Below are 27,044 nucleotides of genomic sequence, written 5' to 3'. Positions count from 1 at the left end.
AAGCTTTATTATAAATTATTCAATTTACTGCCAAATTAAACAACAGAGTAACTTAATGAAGCTTGAATATTATACAAACCAAACTTTTTTATATTATACTAAGTTTGTATATAGTCAGTGTTAGCAGCAGAGTTACATACTGAAGACTGAATGTTGTGAAAATCAAGCTTCATTATTCATTATAATACATTTATGGTCAATATTAAAAGAGAATAACTTACTGAAAACTAAACATTATGCAAAGCATATTTTATTATAAGTTCTATTCAGTTTATGGTCAACTTTGATAAAAGAGAAACCTACTGAACACTGAATGTTTTAGAAAGCAAACTTCATAATAAGGTGCACTATGTTTACACTTGATGTTAACAGGAGTAACCTACAAAATGAATATTACACAAACTAAATTTCCTTATAAATTATTAAGTTTATGGTCAATGTTAATATGAATAAAGTTATGCTCAAGACTAATGTAGTGCAAATCAATCATCATAAATTATAGTGCTTACATTCAATACTGACAGTAAACTTAGCAACCAAGCACCAAATGTTGCAAAAAACAAATTTCATAATAAATTATTTAGTTCAAGGACCATATCAACTCATCAAATACTGAATATTACACAACCCAAATTCATTATAATTTGTACTGAGTTTGCAGTCAATGTTAGCAAGAAGTGTGACATGTCAATGACTAAATTTAATATAAAACAACCTTCATTATAAATATATTGAATTCATGAATACTTAACAGGACTGTATTATACAAGGAAGATAGAAAGCTTTCCAAAGAAAACTTCATTTTAAATTATACTGTGTTTATGGTTAATGTTAGCAGGAGAGCATCCTACTAAAAACTGGATGTTATACATACCAAACTTCATTATACGTTACATTTAGTTTATGATTGGTGTTAGTGGAAAGGATAATCTGTTGATGACTAAATTATATGTGAATTAAATTTCATTAAAAATTAAGTTTTTGACCGGTATTACAACAAAATATCTGAATGAAGGTGAATGTTAAGAAAACCAAATTTTATAATTTACATTGTACATACACACTTGATGTTAATAGGCATTTAATTTATGGATGACTAAATGTGATATAAAATAAGCTTTATTACAAATTATTGCAATATGTGCAATTATATCACTTTTATATGTGATATAAAATAAGCTTTATTACAAACTATTTACGTTTCTAGTCAGTAGCAACAGGAAAGTAGACTACTGTTTAGCAATGTTTTCCACACATTATATATGTTTATATCTGCAAGTACACATATGTACTAAACATACAATAAGATATATATTCATGCGGTGTTTTGGTAAACTGATGTATGTATGTATGTATGTATGTAGAGTTCAGACATCATGGATATGTACTTTATCACAATCACAGGCTTACAATCTAACAGTGGAAAGAATTAGCACAGAGTTCAGGCTTTTTGGGTAATGCATACTTACTTTCTACACAAGATATAACAATGCAAAGTATATGTGTAGAATGGAAATATCTTGGATAATACATACTTTATCAATAGAGTTAAGACCTCACAGTGCTCTTACCACTTTTATACACTTTATAAGTATCACTTGGACACATTCTGGACACCAGGGGAACTGGAAGTTAAAAAAGAAAATATTAAAACTTACTAAATCAATAATTATTGCTATAGTAGAAAGCAATGTTTGGCTTTGAATTTAGTGCTATTATTTACACATGTATTCACATTGGAGGTTATATTCAAACTTCATCACTATAAAGATATCTTTTTGCCTTTCATCTCTCTAAAAGTATGTTTTTATGTCATTGTTAGAAGAATATCTCTCCAAGAGCATCCATTCACTTTTCATCTCTCTAGAAGTATTTGTTCACACTTCCTTGCTATCTATAAATCTGTTTACACTTCATTCTTTGAAAGTAACTGTTCATTTTTTCTCTCCTTTAACGTATCTGTTTATACTTAATCTCTTTAAAAGTATGTTAACTTTTCGTCACTCTAAATGCTAACACTTTTCTTACCTGAAAATGTATTTCAAATACACTTGCCTTTCTTCACAACAAAGAGCTATTCTATTATTTCAAACTTCTACTGTGAAGTTCTTGCACACATCTCAAGCTTTGAATGAGGCTGCCATCTGTAGGCATATTAAAATACACAGTAACAACCTATTATTCATCATTAATAGAGTAGAGCCCACCAATAGGAGAGGAAAGTAACACATCCTTCATGTACAGTGATCTCCATAAGCATTAACACTGAAAACATGCACATTCTTGAAGAGCAAAAGAAAGACATTAGACGTGGGAAAGAATGTGGAAAAGTTCTAAAGAGGTGGGCAATTATCTGAAACTTTTTTTTCAGATAAGGAAATTGTTTTTCAAAAATATTTACTCACTCCCCTATACAACAAAGAGCTTGCATCTTCCATTGATAAGATAGTGAAAAAGTTGATAGAGCTGAAAGAAACCACAAAGATAAGCTTGTTCCTGAAATCAGTGTCAAAAAGGGATAAGATATGAAGTGTATCACTCAGTGAGAAACCACATCTTTCTGATTTAGGAAATACTCTGCCTGATGAAGGTGACAAATCAAAAAATATTGTCAAAGAACCTTCTGCATGATATTAAAGCATCACACAAATGGGTGAATGTAAGATTGTTCTATCACTTATTATCTCTCACATGGACAAGAGGGCAAAAAGTCAGGCCATTCCACAATAAAGAAATAATTACAGGAAGTACCTACCAGGATAATCAGATGCAGGACAAAAATATCCCAGACTTGTATCTAAAGTGAACACAAAACAGATTCAGCTAACAAACCTCTGAGAATAGCTCAGTTGATAGTGTAGTGGGGTGACCTCAACATAATTATCAAATAAACACCCTAGAGCTACTTCCCATCAATGGGTTCATCCACATATTCTCATACAAAAGAGATACCAGTGACACAATAGGGAACTGTCAACAATAACCTCTCCAGCAACTTGGGACTGGAGAGTTATTCCACTCCATGAATGGGAGAATTCACAGGGAGGAAAATCAGAGGGAGATGTTTAGATCTATCAGAAATCATCGCATCTGCGATGATAAGGTCTCACAACGACAGAATGTGTAATGGATTACTAAAAACAAAGACATCAGGCATAAGCCAAGTGCAAGAACAAGCTGATGCCAGATGCATTTGTTTTTTTCCTAAAGTAAAATATTAAATGTGAAATACATTACAAATGGTAACAAAGGTTTAAAATAAACTAAGAAATGCTGTTAATTCTTAAGAAAAACATGTCAAAGCAAAGGAAAAATAAACCTTTGTACCAATGTTAGTACTCCTGGAAATTATTGTGCACAAAGGGTTATAGTCTAATGCTGCTTATACTATAGCCTGGTGCAAAACATTAATGTGTGTAAGGGTCGAAACTTCATTCAAGAAATGAAGTATTTGTGAAATGTATGGTTTCAAATATTTATTATATAATAGCCCTTTGTTGTGCAGAAAGATGAGTACATGTTTCTGAAGTACCTGTTCATGCTTCATTTCTTGAAACTATCTATTTACACTTCAGCACTGTTAAGGTTAATAAATCCTGAACTACTTCAAATAGTATAACTCGAAATGGTCAAAGTTAACAGATCATGACTTAATTAAAACAGAATAGCTCATAACGGGTAAGGTTATTAAACTCAGAACTACTTAAAGGCAGGACAACTTATAAAATATTAATAATCATTAATTATTTAAAATAATCTTCTTACCCCAGCTTGTAAATTCCCATTTCATTTCCACATAAAAGTCAGGTGTCTACAAAAACAAAATTAGCTTTTATGATCCTCTTTCTAAAGCATAACCAAAATGGTTTATGAATTTCTGAAAAATATTCAGTATTATAAACACTTTTAACATGAAGACTGAGGGGGAGAGAAAAAATATAATCTGTTTGATAAGTTTATTTATCTATTTAAGCTAGTTTGGAAATGACAATTTGCACTTGGTACAAATTTTCAATAAAAATCTGTAAAACAAATGAATAAAGTTATACCTTCTGCAAAGATCTTCAATATATTTGTAATTAGTCACTCAAAAGTGATTTATAATACAAAGAGGGTTAAATTCTGGTATTACCGACAATATGTATAATAAATTGAAAATATTCCTTAGGTGAAATATCTGTATATTAACTGAACTTTACAGTAAAATTTGACATTAAAAAAAGTTTTTTTTGTTTTTTTTTACACAATGCACTACATCACAGCTTCCCAAAATGTAGTCACAGGAAAGTGTCAACAGTATTTTGTTTTTGCTATGACCCTCCTAAGGTACTCAATACCTTTTGATTAATTATGCAAGGATCTTCAGTCAGGATGCAAAATGTTTTAGGAAAGCTTTGTATTGCAACAGTAACATAAATAAAACAACTATATAAAATTTCCTTAAATTAGAAGAAAACATCATTTAGTTAGTCAGTGTAAGTGACGTGACATTCCAATTTACATGGGACAGTCCTGGTTTTGGAAATGTTGTACTGGTATCCCAACACATCTTCTGACATGCTCAATTATTCTGGTTTTAATTTCTTGACAATCTGTAATTTATTTACATCAAAACTGAAATGGTAATTCTGTCCTAAGCAAAACAGAGTCAAACAAATGCAAATAGCAGATGTTTTAATTCCACATTGTGAAACTCAAAGGTAAACATAAAAGTTGCTCTTAATTTCACAATAAACTCTTAACTAAAAAGTTGCTCAAATCATATTCACTCATCAGAGAAGTATCTGCAGTGGCAATAAAGTAACTAGAAATATCTTTTTCACAAATTATTTTTACAAATAACTGTTTATAGTGTTCACTTAAAAGGCAGAGACCCTTGATTTAAACACTGACTGTCCCAGTTTTGATTTGAAACTATGGTTATCTTAACTGTCAATGTAGAAGTTTGGCAAGTTTTATCCCTTCAAAAACCTATACAATTTGGCCTTCTAATTACTTTTAAGTAGTAGTAACTACCAACGCAATTAGAGCATGATAAGTTTGGAATTTGATAACTGATTAATCATTGTACTCAATGGATACATTCAACTAATCAATTATTCTCATGTGGCTTGGATAACAGCCAAATCACCTAATAATCAGAAAAGCAAATTTTGATGAGTTGACTACTTTCATGACAGTAACATATTAAATTACAGTTTCAATCAAAGGATGAGTATATTACATGATATAAACTGATGTACTAAATATAGAAAACCAATTATGTTTATTAATCAGTTAACAGCCCAACTAAATACAATTACTTTCATGCAGAATTTTAAATTTTTAGAAATCAATAACTTTTTTGAGGATTAATTTTTTTTGCTATTAACATATTTAATTTGTCATTTTTAATTAACTTAATTATCAATAGCATTCTACAATTTTAAGACTCCCAACTTTCATCCATTTCAAAAAGTATTACATACTACAAAATGTTACATTTAGGCAATCATCCTAATAATCAGATATAAAAATAACCTTGTGGTACAAATTAGCCAGACTATTTCTAGTTTTGTAAGACTCCCAACCTTCACCCTTTTATAATTATTACAAAATAGTGTTCAGAGGTGTTAAAATGAACTAAAATACTTTTATCCTAATAGTTCTGTAATAATTAAATTCCCAAAACTCCTCCACTTCATTCAAATAAAACTTGCACAAATATGTACCAGGTGAAATGTGACAAGCCCTCCTACTTGAAGCTGATCTTTTTGTCCAGACACACTGAACAAATACCTAATTATTTATAAATTATGAACGACATTAAGCAGTGACCTCTATGTGTTACAGAAAGTAATTTCAGTAATCAAAAAATTATTTTATTATCTTATAATATTTGTTATAAATGAATGTAATTTTTTTTTTATTTGCTAGTCTTTATAACCATTACTTTTTTAATTTAATGTTCCAAATATTAAGTCCTTTATGGATGATGTTCAATTATTAACAAATGTCAGATATATTTTTAATTGAGAAGCAACAAATATTTTTAATAGTACAGTATTCAGGATGGGTAAACCAGGAATGGGAAGACTGAAATACCTTCCTTTCCCAAAAATAGTTAGCTGTACTCTGTCTTCCATGAACACAATATTTAAATCAAAGTAGTGTGCATTAATATAACTATTATTACTTCTTTTTATTGTAAGTTCCTTAGTATGCATTTGTTTTACATTAAAATTAGAAATAAATCATCACTGTAATGAAAGGTGTGACTGTAGAAGTTAGGGTTCATTACTTGTTTCAAAAATAAAATCTCACAGAAGAACTGTTTGTTTGTTTTGAATTTCTCTCAAAGTTACACAAGTGCTACCTACACTAGCCATCCCTAATTTAGCAGTGAATGGCTACAGGGAAAGCAGCTAATTACCATCACCCAATGCCAACTCTTGGGCTACTCTTTTAACAGTGAATAGTGGCATTGACTAACATTATAGCTCTCCCACAGCTGAAAGGGCAAGCATGTTTTGTGTGACAGATTCAAACCCACAACTTTCAGGTTATGAGTTGAGTGCCTTAACCACCTGGCCATGCCAGGTCCTCACAGAAAGATATACTGATTAGCCATATATGTGGAGAAATAAACTAATTGGAATACTCACTATTTGTTGGAAAACATTTTCATTAAAAAATAACTTACATATACACAAATTAAATATATTTTTACACTGATACTCAGTAAATGTGAATTTAGGAATAATTATATCAGTATCTACAAACTGGTCAATCTCTTTACATCAGGTAGTCAAAGTGTACATGTCAACCATTTACAAACTTGCATTCAATATTCGATTAAACTACTTTATTGTCAACATACACAGTAAATGTGGCAGTAAAACATAGTAAGTAAATCAAATCCCAATATTATTTAAGTTTTACTTTAGGTCTTCCCTCTTCTCTAATTTATTTATCATCCTTGCAAGAAGTACAGAATTTAACATAAATTACTTATTATAATAAGATATTATTCAGACAAAGCATAATTCTTGAAGCCTTCAATCATATTTAAGGAGCAATGAACTAGAAAAATGAAACCCCTCTTATCATGAAGACCTGTCACTTCTTCTCTTGCACAAATTTCCAGTAGTTCTCTCTGATCTTTAATACAATATTATTTACAACCAATGAAAAGCCTAACTTTTACTCTTTCAAATGACATTTTATATTAAATGGATTTCTTACAAAGCATTGTCTACTCCATATCCACTTTATACTTTATTCCTATGGGAAACACAATTATGACCTTATCTGAATGTTTAATAGCTAACATCACATTATGAAGCCAGAAAAATTGTGATAATTATAGAGCATTATCTATTTTTTGCATTTTCTTCAGTGCATTATTTAACCAAATAAAAAATCATTTAGCGCAGTGGTAATAGTAGTATAAAAAAGTGTGACTGAGTGTCATTGGCAGTTGACATCAAAGAAAAAGATAACCAAGATAAGTACTTGTATATCCTGTCCTTCAGGGTATACTTTATTTTTATTATTGAACTAATTAACATGTAAAAATTAGAAACTGAAGTTAGATAATACTAGATTAGAGAAGATAAAAAAATAATATTAATAAACATTCTTCACAAGGTATGCTCACAAGAAGCTCATCCATGCATGATTCAATAGGGTAGAGTTATTTTTGTACAAAGCGTATCAAAATTATAACTAGCAACAGAATTAGCAGTTTTCAGATAATTTAAACTAGTTAAGCATTCCAAAACTAAAACATCATCTCAGATGTCCAAAAATGATGCTACTTCAATTTATGAAAAGGTTGCATGGAATAGTTCAAGATGTACAACCTTTTCAGTTGGTTTAGATTTTTAACATTTATGTCAAGATACACAATTACATAAAATAGATAATATATTTTATTAACTTGTGATTTAAAGTACATGGGACGAACACTTAATCCTTTACAACTAAGGATTAATTTTCACATATATCTTAATGCTACTGAAATACATTATTTTAATAATGTTTCATTCATTTGCTACTGTTAAAAAAATTACCATATTAGAAAAACAAAAAAGGTAATGTCAACTTATCAATGGAAAGATTTTATTCTGAAAGAAACAAGTTATCTATCCTTGTAGTTAAACCGGAACTTTAAAAATAAAGGTGCAAAATCTTCAAGTAAAAAACTAATGTATTGGATCTTTATTTCTGATATTTATAACATCAATCAACAAAAAGGACAAAGGTAAAAACAGAACCTGGTTTGGACAAATCTCTTAAAATTTTGAAGTTTATAATAAAAGAATTACTTAATTTAAATATATATTCAATTTTGAATTTAAATATTAATGTTAAAATTACCATCTTCGAAAAAAAATTAATATTAACTTATCAGTGGAAAGAGATCATTTTACTCTGAAAGAAGAAACTTTTAAAAATTTAAATATGTTCGTATTAAAGATTTAACTAAATTCCAGTTGTAATAGGATCAATTTCCTACCAACAGCATTCCAGTAAAGAATGGAAAAAAATTTGAGTATTAAATTTTAAACAAAGTATATAATGATTTATCTTTACCATATTTCATTCATAAATGTCCAAGAAGAAATATTTTCCCTTTAAAGCATTACAAATTACAGTTAGTTTTAATTACAGAAATTATTTAAAAACTTAATCACAAACACAAATCAATAAGTTACCTTATTGCTCTATCAATAGTGATTTTATACATCCTTTTCATAATCACACTGCTACAGGCAACTTAAAAGTTATTAAAGATAAGTACTTAAAAGTAATTCTAGAATAGGTATTATCACTGACAAAGCATACTGTAAATTTGGTTTAATATGTAAAAAATTATACACAACTTTTAATTTAATTAATAAAATTACTATAATTAAAATATATACAAAAGTAGAATAAATAAAAGTGCAGTGAGCATTAACTTGAAGAACTTCAATAAAAATTGAATATAAAAATAGATTCTAGTTTGTCATATTTGTGTGAAATTCCAAAATTGCATAAAAGTTGTTAAGCTTAAATATATTATATATTACACTCTTTAAACACCATTACTAAAGTTGTATCTATTGTACTTAGTAAAATTCTAGATGTTTTATTTGAAAATAGAAAATTATTGTCATTAAATGATTTGTATGATTTTAATATCATTGAAAATAATATTCTACTTTTTGAATGTTTAGCAACTAATATTGTTAATATTAAAGATTTCATATTATTAAACACCAAAATTGATTTGAAAGATTTAACAATATTTTTTTCATAATTTCATTGAGCAATTTATAAATACTATAACAAATACTTCAAAATTCAAATTTACTAAGTATCAGTGTAAAAATATATTTAATTTCTGTATGTATAATAGTTATCTAATCTTTAACAAAAGGTACTCCAACAAATAGTAAGTATTCCAATGGAAGTCAATTTCTTCCCAAATATGGTTAATCTATATCTGTACTTCTATGAGACTATTTCTGAAACAAGAAATAAATTGTAACTTCTACAGTCAAATATTTTGTAACATTGATGATCCAATCTCTGTATTTTAATCCAAATCAATGACATTCAAAGAAATTTATAATAAATAGAGGAATACTATTGTACAAATATAAATGTTCTCTCATCCTTGGTTCACCCACCACAATGGTGTAGTTCCTTTTCTACTATTGAAAGCAATTGTTTCTCAATTAGAAAGATGTTTGACAATTTGTGGCACTTGTCTGTAGCTTTTGGGAGCTATGACAAGGCATTTTCCATTACAACCTACAAATTATTAACAAATAAATTAAAAATAATGGTTACAGACTGGCAAATAAAAAAATTTTTACACTTATAATAAATATAATTATACCATAAAAATATTTGTTTTAGTCCTGAAAACTAAAGAAAAGCATCACAAATTTGAGAAATTTAAACCAACTGGTATTATAGAAGACTTAAAAGATTACAGAAGGTCGTGAAAGTTGGAAAACAAGAAATTAGGACATCCAAAAGAATAGATGAAAAAATGTGGCTAACAACAAAATTTAAAAGAATTTTTTTTTTTAAGGAGAAAAAATGTTAGGATGGGAATAGGACCCTTGAGGAATGACAAAAGGCTTGTATCTGATTATTATTAAATAGATAGATTATTAAATTCTGCTTTTTCTTCAGTTTTTACTAACGAGGACTTAAGCAGTAGTTCTCATCTTAAAAAATCGATAGATAGAAACAAAGTTAAGCATGACAAGTGCAAATTCTGAGCTTTTTAACATAAAACTGGAAAGTTAAGAATGATAAGGCTCCTATGGCCAGATTATATTTTCCAGAAGTCAAGAACTGGATATACAAGTCACTTGCCACAACTTTTTGTATGTCCTTGAATAGTGGACAACTATCAACAGATTCAAAATTAGTTAACATCACTCCTATCTTCTAGTGTAAAGGTTTATCAGCCATAAGTCATCCAAGCAATGTGCTGTTGCTAATGGTAGAGCAAACAGGACTTTGGGTCATATCTACAGAAATACAGAACATAAGTTTAAAGAGGTTATAATTTCATTGTATTGGTCACTGGTTAGGCCATATTTAGAGTATTGTGTTCAGTCTTGGCTTCCTTACCTTAGAAAAGACACTGAAATGTTGGAAAGGGTTCAGATGAGGGCTACTAAAATGGAATCTGGGATACAGAGGCTGTCATATGAGGAGAGATTAAGATCCTTAAAACTGTTTTCTCTTGAGAAAAGAAAATGAGTTAGAGGGAATTTGATTGAAGTGTTTGAGACTATAAATGGAACTGATAACAATGTATCATTTTCATATTAGCCTTTAGAATTGTAGGAATAGGGGACATAACTACAAACTTAAGCAAGGAAGAAGCTGCCTTCAGCTAAGACAATTTTATTTTTCAAATAGGGTGGTTTAGCCCATGGAGTAAGTTGCTTTCAAATGTTATGGAAGCAGTAAATTTGAGTAAATTTCAAAATACAAAACAAACCAAAACATACAAACAAACAAACAAACACACACACACAAATTAAAGCTTCTCATTATGGTATTAAAGTCGTTTATTTGCAGTTACGCATTTCATGCTTCACTGATCACACTGCATTATAAAATGGCGGGAAAATACAGAACGTTACTATATTCGATTGTAAAATATGGTAATACTTATTAAAATGGGTGGAGTTTGGGTGTCTTAAAACTGTAGAAATATAGTATGTCTTATTTCTATTACAATGTCTAAAGATTGGGGATAACTGCCTTCCAATAACTAGCTACACACAGCAAAAGGCAGTAGAAGGTTAAACGTTGTTGGTTGAAGCACTCAACTCCTAACCCCCAATTGATTTTTTGTGGCTGCTAACTGGTTCTACGTCAGGTTTGATAGTTGGAATATCCCTAATGTTTTGAGGATCTATGACCATCCATTTTCCAATGACTTAATGGTCACAACAGGAGCTGATAATTGGCAAAAAGTTAACATTTTCCAACACTAAAATACATTTATGATAAATACCTCTTCCAACATATTGGTTTCAGCTGCTTTTGTGTTACCCTCTATAGGCATGATTTTTTGATAATTCCCAGCTTTGAGGCTCCCAATGATATTCACCTGTTTCCATATGCTATTTCTATGCTGTAGCATGCAACAACCCTCCACCAACAAAAGTATGCCACACTCTCCTAGAGCAGCTGACTCCTTCCATACTGACTGTCACATCATTACTTTTACATTTGGCAAGAAATTATGCACCAGAAGTGAAGATGACAAGTGGAAAGTACGAGTTTAAGATAAGTATCTATCAGAAATACATTTTCAGTGTTAGAAAATGTTAATTTCTAATAGAATATCATCTCTACCTCCAAATGTATATTAGCTAGAACCCCACAGTGAAATGGTGGAGAAATCAGTGCAAAATTTACCAACATGAAGTCTCTTTGAAAAATGCCAAAAGAAAAACCATGGAGTGTGATAACACCATATTATGGACAAATACTGGGACACATCCATGGAAAACTACACCCTTTCTGCAGAAGAGTATAATCTTCAACCATAGTGAAAATGTGTGTCACCAAGTAAGGCAGAAAACAAGCTCAGTCCAGAATCTAAGTATGGGACATGGATATGTCCTTTGGTGTTATGTAACTGAAGCATATGAGACCAAAACTGATGGATCAATCTCAGTCCAGAATCATGTAGCATCAGGTATTTTTCATCTGGTCTGCAGGAGAAGGAAGATCCTAACCACCTTCACATCAATTCTAGGAAGCAGAAGAGAAAAATGACCAATGTTTTATTGACCCAAGTTGTGCCCATGTGTACTTATTCTTCTCACATCCAACAGCAGGTCATCAGAAATCCAACATCTTGGTAATGCTAGTAAGGAGAGGAATCACATGTGGTGGGTCAACTCCATTCCAAAACCAGGCAAAATTGGATATTTTTCATCTGATCTATGGTAAAAGAAGAGTTACCACAAACCACATGAATGAGGACTTACATTGGCTGGTCCTGCACTTATGAAAGGTAAGATGGGGTAAAGTCAGTCACAGGAGTGAACTGTACATTATGATTCACCTCTAGCCCCAAACCTGGTAGCATAAAATTTTTTTAATCTGTTCTGTAGTAGGAAGAGAATTCACGCTGTCTACACCAACAGAACACCACTGCCCTACTCTCTGCTGAGTGAGATTAGTAACATGCAGGAGAAAGCCTTCACAGTCCACTACCCAGCAGCTAGAAATTGGTAAGTGGCAAAAACTCCTGTTCTTCACTAGAAAGAGATTGAAAGAACACTCCATAATACAGACTTGAATGGGCACATATAAGTATACCCAGACAGACACTACGTGCCACTTAGCAAGATCCCGAGACATAAAATAGGGCCCCTACAAAAGATCGAAAGAAAAAGAACTTGTCCAATCATAGCAAGAAAGGTGTATGTAAAATGGGTATGGCAGGAGTCAATCTCCTGATGAAGATGATGGACAGAGGATTAAGATAAATGTGTGACAAAAGTAGTCCACATTTCAGCTTGCACAATTTCCTCCAACAGATGACAGAAATAAGCAGCCAGAAAAAGAGCTTGTAAGATGTCATCTGGTGAAAGGTGGCCTGAAAAGAACTGATATATATATATATATATATACATACACAAATACAAATAAATACAAGTCAGTTGGATGGGCTGCCATGAGAGTAATGGGAGAAAGATCATAGGTAGAAAAGAATTACAAAAATAAAGAGATGAGAGATGAATTACAAAGATGAGTACAGATCAAATAACACTGAACCTCAAAAACTAAATAGACAAGACAATCAGGATCAAAATGAGAAGAAAGGTAAAAATAGAGGAAACGGAAATATGGATGAACATGCTGCCCCCTATATGAGCAACAGATGTTTTAGGAAGAAAAGGAAAATCACACTAAAGAAGAATATGGGAATGATGAAATTGAATACAGGGGGCATCAATAGCATACATTTCAGATCTCCTAAAGGCACAAGCAAAAATAAGTAAGATAAGTTTTAAGCAAAAGATGGTACAACAAAGAAGGGAGAAAGAAGAATCAGGACATGGAGAACAATTGTCAGGTCCAAACCAGATGAGTGGCAAAAACATCCAGGAGAGTGTGCACCCAGCCAAGAGCACAACCAGTGGGACACCAGAGGATCAAAGGACCACTCCATAGGTAGTATCATTTTGGTCTTAAGAGATGATCCAAGAGAAGATTCAGGGCACTTGCAACATGACAACTAAGAACAAACTTTCAAAGAATTGGCCCTGAAAAGGATATTAAAAATGTAGAAGCAAAGAGAGCAAAACTGACTGCTACCTTGGCACTTAATATAAATAACAACTGTAGAGATATCTGTATAGGTCATTACTTTCTGCAGCATTGGCTTTGTCAAGCTACCAAAAGATGACGAGCAACAGAGGAGAAAGGTGAACTGACAATGCAAAGTCCATTAAAAACAACATATATGAGTAAAACCAAAAGGATAACAGACTCCATGGAAACCTAAGTTCCCAAAAGAGAGAAAACCTCCAATTCAGAGAGAGTATAAGAGGATATAGCATTGGGAACAAATCATTCAATGCATCTCAAATTCAGAGATTGCTGGGATCTGCAAAATGTGAATTAAAAACAACTAAATTATTGATATACTGAGTAGAAGGGAAATGCACTTCTTCAGTTTGACCAACCAACCTAGTTGTGCCGACTCTTGAAGGAGGAGAAAAGTATAGTCATAGGAAACTTGTTGGAATGTGGTCAAAAGAAACCAGCCATTCACATAATAGTGAATCCACAGACCCAGGTTGTGAATGTCATTACCTAACAAAAGACATATGAAGCCAAAGCTGGGCTGACAGGAAGAAAGAGAAATTGAAACATCTGTTCCCAATGAACAAACTCAAAGATAATGCCAGAAAGCAGGAAAAATGGGAATGTGAAGGCAAGTGTCCAAGACATTTACCTTGTTCACCCAAAGATCTAGAGCTGAGAATAATCTCAGGGTAAAAAGAAATCCATAGTAAAATGACAGGTTTATCAAATGATTGAGACTCAAAAGACATAAATCAATACCAATTTCCGGTTTATTTCAGTGAAGACAAACAGATGGGAATAAAAAAAGCCTGGAGAAAGAAGCAAAATCCATTCAATAGCATCTTTTGCACAGACACACAACACTGCTCCATTAAGATGCTGGAAACCTACTGGAGAAAACAAACATGAGGAGGAGGTAAAGGAATGGGAATGAAGAAACAAAGAAGGTGGGGGAGGAAAAAGAGTCAAACCCTTTGAAAATACATGAAAAAAACAACAATTAGATGCAAACTGAGTAAGCCATGCCTCTAATATGCCCAGACCTAAAGGACAGTCACTATCAATACCAACTGCATGGAAGTCAACAGTGGTTGGTTGGATGGTTTTATGGCACAAAGCAACTAGGATATCCGAGCCAGACATCCAGTAAAAAGTTAAAATTAAATTGAAATTATTAAAATTCGTAAAAGGAAATTAAGGTTAAACAATACAAAGATTAAAAAAAAACAAACAGCATAAAACCAATGTTTGCATCTAGTCTAAAATGTTAAGACAAAGTACAGTAATACAGTAAGTTGTAAAACACTTTCTGTAGACATAATTGTAATTATCATAACTCGCCAGAAAGGTTAACAGGTAAATACAAAAACCACCATCAGTCACCTGAAGTTGGTCTTTCCCATAATGGTTCTGAGTTATTAAATTATAGCCATTTTCAAAAAGTAATAAAAGTTTTAAAAGACTTGTAGCAAAATTTTAATAATAACTCACCAAGATGACTAATGGGTAGTTCAAACAGCAGCGTTAGTCACCTGAAGTTGGCCGTTCCAGTTCTGGTTACAAGTTATTTGACGTTACAGCCATTTTCTAATTTCAAATTGAACAAGATGTACTGTGATTCTTAAAAGGGAATCACATTAAAAGGTTTAATGTATATATTAAAAAACTTAAATAGCATCAAAAAGATTAATGGCCTTTAGAAAACTAAAAACATTACCACGATGGACAGTGTCATCATCACCAATAACACAAACCTTGGACAGAACATATTTAATATGGTGCCGTCGTTGAATATCATAATGACAGCAAGAAAATAAAATGTGGCTTATTGTGATACAAGTGTCACAAAGACTACACACTGGTGCCTCAGTCCCAGATAAAAGAAAAAGATGAGTGGAAAAACTGACCAATGAGTAGTCTAGTTAGAACAACTTTCTCTTCCTGATCATTACAGAAGCAAGACAGCCAATTTCCGATATAGGATTTATTTGGAAAAGCTTGTTTTCATCTTGCTCACTCCAAGTCAACTGCTAGCTGTCAGTAATAGTGCCAGAGCAGATAGATTTAGCTACTATGTCAGTGAGCTCCTTCTGCAAATACCAATGTGGCCCAGTATCCAGAAAAACTGGATAGAAGTAGATGTTAAACAGAAATGAGCCTGTCGGTTTCAAATATTGGCAAGAACAGGGTATGAACAAATGTGAAGTGATTCCAGGGTCAGTAGAGAACTAAGCAAGTCAGTATAAGTAGTACAGTTTGAGTACTGCTTAGCTTCTTTATGATCCAAGGCAAGAGAAATGGTGTACAGTTCAGCATTAAACACACAAGCTGTAGGGGGGATTCTGTGCACAACCACTGAACCACAACAAACCAGAATCACCTGATTTTGAACTACCCATATAAACAGGAATGGAAGAATGGTTTGAAAGTTGTTCAGCAAATAATAGACAGTATTTCAAATTAGGAGTATCTGCTTTTCACAGATGACTTAAAGAAAGGTCACATCTGGGGACTGTAAAAAGTCATGGTGGGATGGGCTGCCCAGTGGATACAGCAATGTTATCTAAGGACAGACCCAATTCATCCAACTGTGCTTGGATATGAAGGCCAAAAGGAGCAATGGCAAATTGTCTGTTCTGAAAAAGCATGGCCCACCAAGGAAAGAACACATAACCCCATATGGGATGCTGTGGTAAGGATCGAAGTTTTGAAGCATGCAGTAAAGATAGTTGCAAAAGGCAGAGGTTCACAAGAAGCTGTATAAGCTCTTAACTGGGTAAGTGCAGAGCCAACATGAACTTAGAATCTCCTGTCCATTAAAAAATTATTAATAAAAATGGGCAAATGACCATGTAATTCTTATAAATGGAGGTTCACAAAATGCCATAACTCCATGTTGTATCATAAGCTTTCTCAATGTCAAAGAATATTGATACAAGATGTTGTCATTTGAGAAAGGCTTCTCTGACAAACGTTTCAAGTCAAAGCAGGTGCTCCACGTTAATGCACTGTTATCGGAATCCACACTGGGTGGGTGAGAGGAGATTGTTTAATTTGAGAAACCAAACAAGACAACCGTTAACTACCCTCTCCAAGGGCTCAGAGACAGCTCTTCAAAGCAATTGGATGATAGTTTGAAGGAATTTTAAGATCCTTCCCAGGCTTAGAGAAAGGTAGGACAATAGCCCAGCACCAGGCATCCGGAAAAACATTCTCCTGCCAGATCTGGTTAAAAACAATTAGAAGAATAGCAAGAGAAGTAGGAGATAGATGGCACAGCATTTCGTAGTGTAGATCATCAGGTATGACTGATGTACAGCCAGTGTAAAGGGGCAATCATAATCAGAGAGACAACAGCTCAAAAGGAAAGAGGTGATCACTCTGCCCAAGTCTTGATGGCTAAGAAGGTGAAGGATGAAGCAAAAATGCTAGATACCTAGAAAAAGCTTTCACTTAGAACATTGACAATGCCCCAGCTATCAGCTACTTCCTGGCCATTAGAGAGCAAGATCGAAAGGGGGACAGAATTATATTGTCTACTGACCTTTTGAAGCTTGTCCCATATGACGTTGGAACTGATGATAGAAAATATGCTGGTTGTGAACTTAATCTAAAAAAGTCCTTCTGGCTTTGACCGAGCATGTGCATGGGCCTGCTGGTAAGTGATGAAGTGTGATAGTGTGGGATACCTACAAAAAGTATCCCAGGCCCTTTTTAAGCATTCTGTGCCATGTGGCAGGCAGGATTCTGCCACAGATGAGAATATCATGGAAAAAGTGTTGAGATTGTAGAAATACACTGAGCAGCTGCATGTACAATACAGCTACTTACTGCTGCCAAACAGTCATCTATTGATTGCTTAAAAATGATGGCAGGATCAAGTTCTGCAAAAGCAGTGGAAGAGGGCTAGTTTGCTTGATCCAGCTTCCATCAGGCCATGCAGGTCAGGTAGCACTGACCATGGGCAGTCTCTCTCAAAATTATAGGAAAATGATCACTGCCACATGAGTTATTTATTGTCAACCCTCCATGAAAACTGGGAGAATAGTGAAGGGGAGCAAACTGAAAGATCTGTAGTAGTAAAGGACTGACTAGAAGCATGAAAATAAGTACAAGAACCAGTACTGAAAAGATAAAGGTTGTGATCAGAGAGAATATGCTTTACAAAGGAGATACCCATCCCATCACTATCAGCACTTCCCCAGAGCAGATGATATCCATTAAAGTCCCCCAGGATTAAAAAAAGGGAGATTTCAACTGTTCAATGAGAGCATCAAGATCTGATTGATTGTATGTCTCTCCAAGCAACAGATAGAGAGAACAAACAGTGATGGTATGACCCAAGGAAACACAGATGGCTACAGCCTCCAAGGGTGTGTTCAGTGGCAAAGACAGAGTGGGCACATGCTGATCAACCAACAGTGCCACCCCCCCCATGCACTCGTCCATCACACAGCCTGTCATTTGTGTACAAAGAAAGCTGCTAAAAGGTGACTGTATCAGCAAGTTTCAGAAATGTTTCCTGTAAGGAAAGACACAGAATGGTAGGAAGCAATCAGTGTTTTGATGTCATCTAGATTAGAACATAAACCTATGGACTGTTTTTCACAGTTTTAAGTTTTTATTTGGAGGATCCATAATAAAAAAAAGAATTTTATGGTGCCCACTGACCCCACCCCACCATAGAGTCATACAAGGGGGCACACTACAAAGTCAAACAAGGACGTTGGAGTAATGCCAGAGTTTTGTGAGCACTATACCCAAACACCAGCACAGACACAATGTCTACAACACCTATTGAGAACATCCAACACTGGTACTTGGTTGATCAGCCAGTTGACCCTAGGGGACCATTCCAAGGCTGCCTGTCTGCAGGAATTTAAGGCCAAAATGGTGTGTTAGGGTTGGACCCTCAACCACTGAGATCCTCTCCTCCTCTTCACGGGTTGCCACACATGGATGGATGTTTAGATCCCAGAGGAGATAAACTGAAAGAACAGAACCTTCCCTGAGAGGTTCCCTCATCACATTCAGGAATCCACCCCAAGGGGGTCAACAGTGAGACACACAAAAAGGAGAACAAGAAAAGGACAGGAAGATGAATAACAGGAAAAGTTACAAGTGCAAATGAGGCTTGTGAAAGATGGAGAATCAGTGAAGAAATGGAAAAGTGTTGGTATGCATCCTCCATAAAAGATTCCAGAGGACATGGAACCTTCCCAAAAAGGAACTGCTGAATAAAAGGAGCCAGGCAAAGGTCTTAAAGACAAGAGTCCAGTAAATGCACATGAGAAAGTAGGGCATTCCCACTTTATTTGTCCTAACAAGAAAACAACCATGTTTGGAGCAACAAATCATAAAAAGATAAGTGCATGAACATGAAAAAGATAAGAGAAAGTAGTACACACAAAAATCACTTAGATAAATGGTGGATAGCATCAAAAAGAAAAGGTAAGCATGAGACAAAGACAAGAGAATGAGATGGCTAAAGGCAAAGAGAAGGTCTGCAAATGCATGTCTCCCAAGCAAAAAGGACAAGGCACACTGGCTCCAATGAGAAGGTGAGAGAGAAAAGGATCAGCTTTGAACCTAATTATTAGGAGAAAAAATAAAACAAAATAATCAGTAGCAGGGTCAGAATACAAAAGTGAAAGTAAAGAATCCTAAGATTCTTTGAGAAAGGAACAAAAGGTAAAAACTAGAAAAACTATACTCAAGAAAAATGATAAAGGTCAAAGAAGATCAAAGGCAGTGAAATGAGAAGGTGCAACAAAAGCTGGTGGAGGAAATATACTGTCAGAAATCACTGCCCTCATAAATTGTATCCACAAGCAAAGGAATATCTATTTGCAGATCAAAAGATAAATCAGACTACAGTTAGGACTAACACTCAATGCACTAGAGCCAACATCTCCTGGACAGACAAAGCAAGGTTAGATGTCATAGTTGTAGTCTGCCTAGCATAAATAAAATCTTGTAGATCAGCACTAAATGTAGTTGTAGTAGCATGAACCTTTGATTTCACAACGTGGAAAGAAAGGAAAAGTAATCAAGATAATAGTTCCACAAACTACACAAAGACAACAACAACAAAATCTCAGAAAATGAAAAATTTAAACTACTAATATGAGCAAAATAAAAACACCATCTAAAGAAGCAACTGCCAGATCAAGGAGTGGTGATGTGCTAGGAGACAGTGTCACACTCCTATTGGTGGAAGGTTGTCACATGCTCATTGACATGAAACACCAAAGCAATAACACATCACAACATCAGTTTAGGCGGGAGTCTCTGAGCTAGCAGAAAGTGAGAAACTGTGTATAAACAATGCAGCACAAAATTGGGAAAAGCTAATATGTGTCAGAAGATAATGTATTGTAATTTTTAAGCCCTATTGTAAATGATTTTGCTTTGATTTGTGTATATTTGTATATATGTACACACACACACATAATATATATATCCTATCCACAAAAACTATTGAAAAATAGCCTGTCTAAAAGGCTCAAACCTTACATCTCTTATCTTCTTTAAGAGCTCTGGAATTCCTCCAATACGGCTGCTATATCGCTGAAAGTCTCGCTGCTCCAAGACTGCTTGCAGGAGTTCTGGATCCCCAGTGCTGACAGCCTCATGTATCACTAACATAATTTTCAAGTGCACTGAGAGATATTCTTTCTAGCCCCTTACAAACTTGAAACTTTTCTCGCATTATTTTCACAAAAAAAAGTTAGTATGTAGGAAAACACTAGTGACATTTCAAACAAGTATCATACAGATACTGTATGGGACTACACCTCAACATGAGAACTTATGCTGCAAATACATGTATTATTTTTTATATCACAGCTTTTCTGCAGAGAATACATGAATTATTTTAATCAGGCAGAAATGGACTCTGCTAGAGAGAACACCATTTCAGTAATTTTTCAAAGGATGCTACATGGTTTTAGATAAAATTTCTCAGCAGCCATTGTTTCCGTAACACAATGACAGCTGTAACACCTTTAAGTTACTCAACTCTTGTTTCTGCCAGACAGACTACAATGTGTCTCTCATGTAAATCATCATGCATCACCTCTCCACCAGTAGGAACAAAGTACATTCACATGATGCATGCAACTCCCTCTGCATGCCTCTACCAAACTATCACTTTAAATCAGTTAAAATTCCACATTTATTGAAAGACATAAGTGTGATGGAAGAACAGATGTACCCCCCAAAAAAACCATCTAAAGGATACCTCTGTAAATGAGAGTGAGATCTGAAGAAGGGAACCTCACCACTTCTGAACCAGGTATACTCTTCACCTAAGTGAAATGTGTAAGATATCAGGAGGGAATATAAGAAAAGAACATCAGAGTGAGATAATGTAGTAAGAAAGTGATCCTAATCAGTGAAAAATATTTTAACTCAATTTCACAATGAGATCATACCAACTTCACCTCAAATCCAAAAAATCAGAGAATTAAAAACTACTCCAATTTTCTCCAAGTATAGAAAGAGTATATGTAGTTCAATCAAAGGGTTGAACTACAAATTGATGTTTCACTCTGTTGTACTGATTACTGCAAATTTGAAAATATTTATCTTATAGAATATCTTCTATATCTACAGAACACCACCACCCTACTCTGCACAGAATGGTTACAGCCATCTTTGTGTGAAATCCACTCATGAGAGTGCCTCCACAACAGACCACCCTAGTGGTTTGAAACTAGTAAGGACTCCTGTACTCCATTAGAAAAAAAGAGGGTAAAGAATGCATTGGAGTCTCGAGAAACATCATGCAAGACAGTGCAATGGGTTATCATAAAACTATTTAAAAAGCAGCAAACCACACCAATTTATTAAATCAAAGTACATGACGGATGGGCAGCTATTCACATACTTCACTAATACAGTCCACAAGTAGTATGATCCAGAACAGGCAAGTTTGTAAAGCAAACATCGTAAGGTTATTCATTGTAAGTAATCTTGTGAAACACCTTATCTCAACACGAGTCAACACGGCAGTACAGTGTGGATATAAAGTAACAAAATACCTGGTCAAGCATGGAGCAAGATCCATTTGGTAAAAAAGTAAATGAGCCAACTAAAATAAAAGTATGAATAAAACTTAACAGTTAGATTAAAACAGAAGTCCAAAACAGAGACACAGGTTGCAGATGAAACCCTGAAGAAGAGGAAACAATGATATGACAAAGATAATGGAAGATGAACATACTGGATATGATCCATGTACTGGATTGCAGATCTCTTCCATTGGGTGAAGAAGATAAGAAGCAAGGGAAAGAGTAAGGTTTTGGATATGATAGAAGAATGATTGGAACAAAGGCAAATATAAAAAAAAAAGGAAGAGCACACCAATCAAATCAAAGAATACCAAAGTACCAAGGATAGAATGTAAAAGATCAAAATATGATGAGGACTGTGAGGGGATCAAGAGTTGTGAACATACCCTGGAAGGGAGTAATATAGATTATATATGAATGAAGAGTCCTGATGAGAAACAGAAGTCTATCCAGATCCAGTTGAGAGTAAAGACAAGAATAGAAGTAAGGAAATAGGAGAAAGGAAGAATAGTCCTCCTGAGTTGCTAAGGTGTTTAAGAAAGAAAGAAACACTCCAGATAAAGTAGAAGTCAGGTAGAGTGATAAAACTTACATGAAAAGTTAATGGCAAACAAATCTAACCTTCAACAACATCCAAAGGCTAGGATAAGGAAATATGTTTTATGGGAAAGATGAAACATGGAGCACAAGGAAGTGGTTCAAATGGAGGTAAATCAAGAGAATGTTGGACCACACAACTGACCTGATACAGAAGGTTAGGATGCCTGGGAGGAGACATCTGGAAGAAATATATGATTATGGTAAGGAAAAAAGGGAGTAAAAGCTCTATGGCATTGGAAAATGAAAGGTATTGGATAAAGACCATCCAATACCTAAAAAATGAAGAAACCAAAGAACCCATGGTTGAAGAGGCCCTAATAGTAAACTAACTGTGGAATATGTTCCACTTGCACAGGTACAACTCCATGAAAGATGGATGAATGTAACTAGTTAAGAAGGATGGGACATGATACATGAAACTGGATTGTTTGGCAAAGGATCAGACAAAATGCCAGGTGTAAAGAAGCAGAATGTGAATGTTGGAATTTAGGATATGTGATCAAGGTTAATGAAGAAAAGAGGGAGATGTAGATGAGGGGTTGAATAGAGAGAGAGAGAGAGAGAGAGAGTTGTTCAGGTCAAGTTGATCAATAGGGAGCAATCAAGCAGATCAGACAAAGAGTGGAGTGGACAAGAGAGAGAACCTGACTAAGTAATTGGACAGATGGGTACACAAAATATTAAATAAGGCAACTATGATGTGTGAATATCCAGAATAAGAGATCTGACACCTCAAATCATAGGTCTCTGGAATAGGTGCTCTCTTGGTGGATGCCTTGTACTACCACCACAGAAATGTCTGAAGAAAATTTATCCAGATAATGTTGGGTGAGAAGAAGAAATTAACATAAGACCCAGTGTATGGACAGAAGTTTGAGAACAGAGATATACAAATTGCTTCATCCTCAGATCTATAACCTGAATTTACCAGTGATTGACCAATACTTCATCCCCAAGGGGATGCATCTGTGAGAAGATGTAGACCTGGACTTGGGAAAGCAAGCAGCACACCAACCATTGCACAGGATAAATCTAGTCATCAATGCAGATTTTTCACACAGAAGGAAAAACAAAATTGGGGGTGGAAGGAGGATCCTAATCTAGGTTCCTTCATTTAAAGGATCTCAAGTGGGCATGAACAAGAGGGATTAGTGATGTCATGGAAGGCCACAATCCCAAAAACACAAAAACCTTGGGAGAAGTAAGTAACAGAGCCAAGAGGGCATTGTGAACTAAAAGTTCCATTGATCTGAGCTGTAAATGAGAAAGTAATGTTCAACTGCTATTTGTGTTGAAAAAGACCCAGAAATAAACAGAATATGAAGTAAATCAGAGGAAGAAATTCTCCACTTTGAACAACAACCCACCCAAGCTGCCACAGAAAGTAGCTGCACAGTAAGATTGGCTGATTTTTGTTTAAAATGAGCCAGGATAAGCCAGCTATTGTTGTAATAATGAAATTGCAGTCCCTGAGCAAGGAAATTCCATGCAAAAACCTAGACAATTCAACAGAACATGCAAGATGTTGAGACAAGTCTGAAGAGAAGGAGCCAAAATTCTTAAATCACTCCAAAAAGGACAAACTAAAGATAAGGACAAGAGTGAGATGATATCTTTACATGTAGATAAATGTTAGAAACATACCTTGATGTCAAACAAAATCCAGAAGAAAATATTTTACATCCCAGAAATGAGGCCCACACAAATTCCTAAGCCAAGGGTAAACCAACTCAAGCCAGTAAGACATTACAAACTATAAGGTCCCAACATCAAATAAACCATGTAGTTAATGCCTGGGCTAAGGACAAGATGTGGGCTAAAGTGGAAGATTGAAGGATAATGGTATCTCTAGAAAACCCCACATTATTTATGTGAAGAGTCTCAGAGAGAGGTGTATATAAGAAGGATATCATAACAAGCTGGTAAGGGTAAGAAGCAAACAAGAATATTAGGCATGTGGAAGATAGACATACGAGTTGGGAGCCACCCCTAAAGAGATAATAGGTAACCTAACAACTGTTTATCTAAAATTGAATAAACAGAATGATTTAGGAAAAAGATGAAACAATCAAAAGTCTTTGGGAGACATGATATGCCAATCTCCTCAAAAAACAGCATGGTCAATGGATCAGCAAGAACCCAAATATCTAGAGAGGGAAGAAAAAATCAAAAGGTTGGAAAGGTCATTCATTTACTAAGAAAGGAAAAGGTGAAAAAGAAATAAATGACAGAGGTAAAACAACACAAACCAGAGATATAAAACCATAAAGACTGAATTACACCCAGGACACTCCACAGATTGGGAATGATCAGCAAACTGAAGGTGGAAAAAGATGATCAAAAGCTAAGCAGTTTCAGTAGAAGCCTTGATGAAGGTCTAGGCATAAATGTTGAACTAAGAAACATTTGGTCTCCTGATGAAAAGAAGCAGACAAATCCACCATCAGGTTACCCACACCTGAAACCCTGAGAAAAACTCTAGTTGTAATCCTCAAAATGGTAAGGCTAGCTTTGGAATGAATTGCACAGAATGTTTAACCAAACTCAAGTGTAAAAATAAACTAACTAGAATTCATTGAGAAATCAAATCAAATTGAAAAATAATCTCTTCACAAAAAAAAAAAGTGGAATATCCAAAGTCAAACACTGCTATATGAGAAGTAATACTTCAGTAGTGGCACAAAGAGGGAGTAACGTGTGTCACGAGTGTACTATGTTCTTACTGGTGTAGAGTTGACAAATGATGATTTAGATAAGACATGTTAGAATTACTTGATTTCAATAGGGGGAACAGATGGCTTGTGGCATGTGTAAAGAAAACATCTGCATGTAGAGTGCAGCAATGAACAAGAATAGCTAGTCTTGTGAGCTGAATTTTACTTTATACAAAATCATTACACTTTTTCTGTATTCCATGGTTGTAGCTTTAAATTTGAGCTGCACATTGTAAAACATTGGATTTTTTAAAATAATCACATATCCTCACAAGTATTTTAATAAAACAGTTATTTGACTGTAATTTAAAAACAAGTTTTAATAATATATTTCTACAATAAAAGGCCTGGAGAAATAATGAACTAGCTTTTTCTTTTTTTTATTTCATTGACATGAGCCACATTTTGATTAGAAATACTGAACAACTGCTTTTAAATATAGTAGGAACACCATACAAACATTATACTATACCTTCCATTGTTAAAAATAACATTTAATTAATTTTTTTTTCTAATAATGCAAAATGGCATTCATTACATCTTTTACAAAATCAATTACATCAAGAAATATCATAAAACATGTTTAATACTCAAGTCCATTATGGCTTAGCCTTAAAACTTTTACTTATAATCCATAAATATATACATATACATTTTATTGAAAGATTGCATGCCCAAATACATTTATTAAAAACTACCAAAACATTTTAAAGTTTAAAATCCTAGTGAGATGAATACAATGACATCAGATAAACAATCAGCAGCTAGAAATTAATACAAAAAAATTACACAGTTTAATAATTTTAAAAACACATCAATACCAGTATTTTATCTGTAAATTAAAGTACCAGCTACAAATGATGATTTTCTTTTAAAAAACACTTAAATTCATCAGAAACAAAAGCATATGTACCAAAAAGTATTTAAAGCACTTCCAATATCAACTAAATTTAGTACTTGTTAGATTGAGTGTTGTGTGCATCATTTTAGTGATTAAAAATACATATAAAATACACTATTATTTCCAGCCTTCAAAATGAAAAGTAATAGTACTTATAAAAATTATTTGATACATTTTGATTACCTTTATTTATAATCAATTCCTATTATTGCTTCCATGGAGCTCAGAAGTATTAAAAGCCCTCAGATAAATGAAGCTAATTCACCCAATCTCTTTTGATTTCATCAGTTCTATAATATGCTTATAGCATAAAACTGAAGAGTGAATATTAACATTTTCCTGACCTGAAAATTTATTTCTGATAGATACCTCCTTAGCTCCATATACACATACCTATTTTTCTCTTGAAGCCATGCATTTCTGCCCAAGAGACTTGCATGTCACCAGCCTTGTGAAAACTCCCAGCAAAATTCACATGTTCACAAATCTGCATGCCCAGGATGGCTCACAGTCCTTGCTTGTTACTACCTTACTGACTTGATTTCCAGTTACCTTGATAATATTTTTCAACTTCAAATAGTCACCCTTCCCATATCCATAAAAGATTGTAGTCATGTCCTTGATCTCTTAAACAGGTTTGATTTTGCCACCACCACTGATTACATTTTCACTATGGATATTCAGTCTCTATAGCATTATACCACACAACAACAGAATTATTTTACTTATATCCCCCCCCACAGACATCATTATTTGGCTAAGTGACTTTGAATGCTTTTTATTTCCCAATGTTACAAAGACTTACCATGAGAACCAAGATGGGTCCATCCTGTGCAAACATTTTTGTTCGTTATGTTGTACAGAAGAAAACTTCTGTGCTTTTGTCCATAAAAACTTACCTTTTTCACCAAGTACAAAAAC

General features: G+C 33.8%; 1 protein-coding gene across 24 annotated transcripts in view; it reads right to left on the bottom strand.

The window, feature by feature from the left end:
* Positions 1–27,044, bottom strand: part of LOC143244761 (ankyrin repeat domain-containing protein 13D-like) — a 95,168-nt gene that overhangs the window by 47,484 nt on the left and 20,640 nt on the right. For 15 of the 24 annotated variants that reach the window (XR_013025306.1, XR_013025302.1, XR_013025304.1 and 12 more), the window contains exons 3-5: positions 20,350–20,495; positions 3,766–3,811; positions 1,572–1,625 (exon numbers count right to left, since the gene is read on the bottom strand). The exons of 2 other annotated variants lie outside the window; for them this stretch is intronic. Coding sequence is in view for 14 of the 22 variants with exons in the window: in XM_076490025.1 (XP_076346140.1) it covers positions 1,572–1,625; positions 3,766–3,811; positions 20,350–20,495 (246 nt within the window). In the remaining 8 variants the exon portion in view is untranslated. The remainder of the gene's footprint in view (positions 1–1,571; positions 1,626–3,765; positions 3,812–20,349; positions 20,496–27,044) is intronic. 7 more of the 24 variants (XR_013025308.1, XM_076490020.1, XM_076490018.1 and 4 more) reach the window with 2 other exon arrangements.

The sequence above is a fragment of the Tachypleus tridentatus genome, chromosome 2 (assembly GCF_004210375.1).
Source record: "Tachypleus tridentatus isolate NWPU-2018 chromosome 2, ASM421037v1, whole genome shotgun sequence".
Classification (NCBI taxonomy): Eukaryota; Metazoa; Arthropoda; class Merostomata; order Xiphosura; family Limulidae; genus Tachypleus; species Tachypleus tridentatus.
The sequence above is the reverse complement of the archived record's forward strand: the minus strand, read 5'-3'. Positions and strand labels throughout refer to the sequence as shown.